Source organism: Colobus angolensis, unplaced genomic scaffold (assembly GCF_000951035.1).
Source record: "Colobus angolensis palliatus isolate OR3802 unplaced genomic scaffold, Cang.pa_1.0 Scaffold186, whole genome shotgun sequence".
In the NCBI taxonomy this organism is placed as follows: domain Eukaryota; kingdom Metazoa; phylum Chordata; class Mammalia; order Primates; family Cercopithecidae; genus Colobus; species Colobus angolensis.
The window spans coordinates 2293980-2300363 of record NW_012114999.1 but is presented as its reverse complement, the minus strand read 5'-3'; the positions used below and the strand labels follow the sequence as shown (position 1 = coordinate 2300363).

Sequence of the window (6384 nt, the reverse complement as noted above, 5' to 3'; positions counted from 1 at the left end):
CTGCAAGCTCCGCCTCCTGGGTTCACGCCATTCTCCTGCCTCAGCCTCCCAAGTAGCTGGGATTACAGGAGCCCGCCACCACACTCGGCCAATTTTTTTGTATTTTTAGTAGAGACGGGGTTTCATTGTGTTAGCCAGGATGATCTCGAGCTCCTGACCTCGTGATCGGCCCACCTCAGCCTCCCAAAGTGCTGAGATTACAGGCTTGGGCCACTGCGCCCAGCCCAGCTTCATATTATAGTTATCTTCCTCATCCAAGTAGTCAGTCTCATAACAGCTGTTAGTGTGTCTGCATTATACCTCCCCTACTAGATACTAAGTTTCTTAAGAAGAATGATATATTCTTCATTTTTGTATATCTACAGTACCACATATGTCTTGCAGACAGTAGGGACATGTTAATTTAATTCTGACTTGAAATTTGTTGACTGAAGGGCAGGAGTGGGGTGGTGCTGGTGTAGGTGGCAGTAGTGAAGTGGAAGAAGAAAAGCTATTACCTTGGGGGAAAGCTACCCACATAACCATAGTATCAGAGACTAATAAAGGAAGAGGTCTACATCAAATGTTATTTTTAAAAAACCAGATGAGTAAGAATTGAAAGGAAAAAAAATTACTGAATTTGGTGATTAAATGTCTCTGTGGTAGGAAAGAAGTTAAATTTGAGGAATAAGTGATTGTACGTTTTCAAAAAATGGTAGCACTGATCATTATTTATTTATTTATTTATTTTGGAGACAGGGTCTCGCTATGTTGTCCAGACTAAAATTCAGTGGCTATTTACAGGCATAGTTGTTATGCATTGCAACCTTGAACTCCTAGCCTTAAGGGATTATCCTGCTTCGATCTCCTGAGTAACTGGGACTACAGGAAGGTGCCACACCTTGCTTGGTGGGTGACACAGATCATTATAGCAAAAGATGAAAGGGTTTGGGGGATACAAGGAAATGCAGAAGACCCGTATACGGTTAAAGGCAAAGAGGAAAAAATAAGTAAGGAAAAGACTATAGATATTAGAAAAAACAAGGCTAAGACAATTTTTACAGTAAACAAAAACTTTATTTTGCTTAGGAAATTAGAAACCAGCCATTCTCCCTAATGATGACTGTCATCCATTTTTGTAAAGAAATAGGAAAAATAGTTGATTCTAACACACTAGCATATTTACTTTTATGGCAGGAATACCCAGAGTTCAAAACCAACTAACAGAGCTCCACTAAAAACATTTTAAGGCTGGGTGCGGTGGCTCATGCCTGCAATCCCAGCACTGTGGGAGGCCAAGGTGGGCAGATCGCCTTAGGTTGGGAGTTCGAGACTAACCTGGCCAGCAGGGTGCAACCCTGTTTCTATTAAAAATACAAAAATTAGCCGAGCATGGTGGCGCATGCCTGTAATCCCAGTTACTTGGGAAGCTGAGGCAGGAGAATCGCTTGAACCTGGGAGGTGGAGGTTGCAATGAGCTGAGACAGTACCACTGCACTCCAGCCTGGGCAACAGAGCAAGACTCCATCTCAAAAAAAAAAAAAAAAAAAAACTAAGAGTTCGTAAGAAAATTGCAGGGCAAATCAAATATATAAATTTAACCAACTTAAGCATACCTATATTTTGTGGTCTAATCAATTACAAATTGGTATAATTTTGTGACATGGAAAAAATTCAAATAATTTCAAGTCTCTATAAGGGTTTTACTGCAAAGGTGCTTGATTTGGTAGTTTATTCAATGGTCTGCAAAGCTGTGTACTAGTTACATTTCAAATTTAATTGACTTCTAGATACCATGCCCCTGTATTAGCTCTGATACTTTTCTCTGAACATAAAAGCATTTCTTTTTTTTTTTTTGAGACGGAGTCTCGCTCTGTCGCCCAGGCTGGAGTGCAGTGGCCGGATCTCAGCTCACTGCAAGCTCCGCCTCCCGGGTTTACACCATTCTCCTGCCTCAGCCTCCCGAGTAGCTGGGACTACAGGCGCCCGCCACCTTGCCCGGCTAGTGTTTTGTATTTTTTTAGTAGAGACGGGGTTTCACCGTGTTCGCCAGGATGGTCTCGATCTCCTGACCTCGTGATCCGCCCGTCTCGGCCTCCCAAAGTGCTGGGATTACAGGCTTGAGCCACCGTGCCCGGCCGTATAAAAGCATTTCTATGCCTTTAAAACTAACTGTTGAACTGGACTCACTAGTGCACATCTATAGTCCCAGCTACTCGTGAGGCCGAGGTAGGAGGATCCCCTGAGCCCAGGAGTTCTAGGCTGAAGTGTGCCTGATAGAGCCTGTCAATAGCCACTGTACTCCAGCCTGGGCAACATGGTGAGATCCTATCTCTTTAAAAAAAAAAAAAAAAAAAAAGTTGATTGATAAAATTTTACTTGTATTCATTTCCACAAATTGAACGTTTTTCAGTGATATTTACTCTAATATATTTTTTTCTCTCTTGCCCCCTACTCAATCCATCCCAAGTATTTTTCTTCTAAAATTGGGGTGTGAAAGACAGGTAAGCAGGCATGTATTTCCTAATTCACTTTTCTTTTGGAGGTTTTCATTATGTTTTAAGATACTCATTCCCACATATTAAAATGACTCATTTATAATTTAAAGTTAACTTTAATCTTGATGTATTAAAGGTTCCCTCCTTCCAAATATTTGCTGCTAGCTTCAAATGAGGCTGTCATTATGTTAATATTTAAAGTCTAAAAGATGAAACAAAATGAAAGTGACAAAAAAGATATATTTACTTATCCATTCTTTCACATTTAGAGCTTCAGTGCTGTAGGGAAGAAGTACTAGGCAACTGCTATAATTTTACCTCTCCGCTGGTCATCCTCACAAAAGCAAAGAAATACTAGAGATCTTCATACATAAGCCAGGGTAAGAAACAAGGGAGATAAAAAAGAGGAATAAAAAACAGATAATTGGGATAGAGAGGTGAAGACAGATATAGCAGGCAGTCAATTATTTCTTTACATTTTGCCCTAACAAGGATAATACATATTCTATTTAAAAGCCCCACAATAAGTTTAAGCAGATAAAATGGAGGCTAGAGCATCAGCATGGTATTGTAGAAACAGTAGGGGCTTTTGGGCCAAAATACTTAAGTTTAAATACAGACTCCAACACTTCCTAACTTTCTGAACTTACTGTTTTATTTAAGTCGATCTTTCCCACTCAATCTTCCCCAGCAGACTAAGCTCTATAATGACAGGAACCCTGTCTCCTTGTTCACTCCTGTAAGCCTAGCACCTAGCACGATGCTTGGTAAATAGTAAGGACTTCAGTAAGTAACTGTAGAACAAATGACAAATAATTTCAAGCAAGTTGTTCCACCTCTGAGTCTATTTTTTAATATGTAAATGAATACAATAAAATTTATATTTCATAAAAACTCTGCCAAGTTTTTATGTATTTAAAGTATCCAGGAGAGCATCTTCTGTCACCAAGGTATGCAATAGTATAAATCAATAAATGCCATTAATGTTTTTAAAACACCAACACTTCTTCTTTCGTACCTTATATTCATATGGATTATAACATTGCATGTACTCACGCCTGCTTCAAAGGCTTTTCCTCTTTAGTGCCTATGATAGGCTGTGAGGATTGAATGAGATAATGCAAGTAAATTACTTGGCAATGTGATTGACACGTGGATAGAACTCAATAAATGTAAGGTTTTCTTTTTACCTTAAGTTTAAATGGTACTTGGTGTCTAGTGACTAACCATACTTAAGACTCAAATGCAGTTTTTGTAAACCAAACTGATCGTTATGGCTGCAGACAGATCAGCTACAGGACTAATCTGGAAGAGTTTACCTAAAACGATACTTCCCAATTCTAATGGTTACTATAACTTCTCTTCTATTCAATCCAAAGCTGCCTTATAATTTCAAATGAGAGGCCAGAACTTAGAAAAGAAAAAACAGCCTTGCCACCAATTCCCCTCCCTTTTCTTTTTGAAACACAGGAATATTAGTATTTGGTTCTAATCCTTCAGAGTCTAGATATTAGAATTATAACAAGCATGGAAGAAAACATTTTCTCCCTTTGCTCTACTAGCTTTAAAATATTTTTTTAAGATTAAAATGCTTCAAAGGTATACATTAAATACCTAATTTAACTACACAGTTGATATTAATCAGATTTTGCTTATATGTCATGCATCATAAAATTTGATATAGAATTTTCTCATCAGCTCATCATTTTAAATCTTAAGAACATTTATGTATACTTTTCAATGGTCATTCTGTCTGAAAAAAAATCAAAGTGAAATTTCAATAGGTATTTGGAGTTGTTCTCCTAAGAAAACAGATTGCTGCAAATATTTACATTCACATAAACCAGAGTCAAATTGGTCAGCTCTGAACACTAGATTCTATAATTAACCACCTAGAAAAAGGGAATCCTCTGGGTATGTCTGTTAATTTAGGAAGCAATTTCAGTTAGCAATCAGGGTAGGATTCAGAGGAAAATAATTTAAACAAATTACTTACTTTTGCAAATAACTCTTGCTGCTGTCTCAATAACTCTTCTTCAGGAATGCCAAGGTTTTCCAAACGAGAACTGGCCTTTCTTCTTTTTAATGCTACTGTTTTACACTCTTGCAAGACTTCTTTTACTTCACTGATGTAGGAGCCAAATCCCAAACTTTCTAGTGCTAGAGAAATGAAAATATTAAAATGTGAAAGGGTGATAAAACACAGCTTTCCCCCAACCTGTGGAACATAAAGGTTTTGTGGGCTTTTCTTTGGGGGAGGGGAATGTTTTGCTGTTTTCTAATAATTTTACCTATTTTATAGTTGTACAACAATTGTCTGGGCAGCCAAGACAAATATTTTATCAATCTGCTAAATATTAGGGGGCAAATCAGTTAAAACTTGAAGAACCAAGGCACATGCCTTCACTTTTCATTCTAATTTTTAAAAGACCAAAGCATTTCCTGTAAGCGAGGAGAAAAAAAAAAGTCCATTATAAGAACATATGGTTTTAGTAAGAAAAAACATTTTGTGTCATTTGACTTAGAAAAAGTAGGCTGGTAACACATTCTCGACTAAGTTCTGGTAGGACAGAATAAAAGAAGAGAAGGTTTTCTTTTGTCCAATACACCAACAGGAAGCTATTTTTAGCAGATACTCAAACTGCCAAGTTTAAAAAATACTGGTGGAAATGAAAGTCATGAAATTCAGCACTTAGAGTCAGCCAACAGGTTTCTCTTGAAAATAAAACTTAACAGGAAAAATAAAAACATATTTAAACGATGTGGCAAAAAAAAACTGAGATTAAAGAAGACTATAAGGACACAAGAAGCATTCATAAAAAATTTTTCTCCCCTTTTCATATTTAGAAAGGAAATTTTATAAGGAAAAAAAAAGTGGGCTGGGCATGGTAGCTCATGCCTGTAATTTCAGCACTTTGGGAGGCTAAGGTGGGAGGATCCCTTTAGTCCAGAAGTTCAAGACCACCTGGCAACATGGCAAGACCTCCTCTCTACAAAAAGTAACAAAAAAAAATTAGTCGAGTGTGGTGGCTCGTGCCTATGGTTCCAGCTTAGGAGGTTGAGGTGAGAGGACTGCTTGAGTTCAGGAGATGGATGATGTCATGAGCCATGACTTTACTGTACTCCAGCCTGGATGATAGAGCAAGACCCTGTCTCAAAAAAAAAAAAAAAATCACACACTCTAAATACCTTCTGTAATCCAGAAAAGATAAGGCATAAAATTTCCTTTTGGCTCACAGTATTTAAAATTATATCTTGTAATTTTGGTATACTGACTAATGCCCCAAAGGCATATTTTGTATTGTGAACCAATGATGAAACATAGGTGGTGAAAAACACAGTAAATCAATTTAGGTCATCAGTTCTTCAAGTCTTTCAGGCATTACTGAACCAGACTCCTTTTAGTATATATGCTCTCACTTCTAACTTCAGGAATTTGCTCTTCTGGGACAATGTCAAATATACCTTTACAAATCTACATGCTCATGCAAACTATGGTTTTTAAGACATTTTGAATGATTTACAACTTTAATTATTTCAAATGTTAAGCTGTTTTCATCAGCCTTCTTTAGAAATAATCTGATGCCAAAAAGCATAGTACTGTCCTATAATTAAGTTAACTCACCTCCCCTGACCTCCCTAAAAACTTCAGAAAGGCATTATTCTAAGTTCTGTATATCAAATTCGCCAACATGGCCGGGCACAGTGGCTCACACTTATAATCCCAGCACTTTGGGAGGCCGAGGCGGGCAGATCATTAGGTCAGGAAATCGAGACCATCCTGGCTAACACGGTGAAACCCCGTCTCTACTAAAATACAAAAAATTAACTGGGCATGATGGCGGGTGCCTGTAGTCCCAGCTACTCGGGAGGCTGAGGCAGGAAGAGTTTGTGTTCAGGAGTTTGA

At 37.9% G+C, this 6384-nt stretch overlaps 1 protein-coding gene across 2 annotated transcripts in view; it reads right to left on the bottom strand.

The window, feature by feature from the left end:
• Positions 1 to 6384, bottom strand: part of DR1 (down-regulator of transcription 1, TBP-binding (negative cofactor 2)) — a 27636-nt gene that overhangs the window by 15105 nt on the left and 6147 nt on the right. For both annotated transcript variants that reach the window (XM_011939999.1, XM_011939998.1), the window contains exon 2: positions 4474 to 4637. In XM_011939999.1, coding sequence (XP_011795389.1) covers positions 4474 to 4637 — 164 coding nt within the window. The remainder of the gene's footprint in view (positions 1 to 4473; positions 4638 to 6384) is intronic.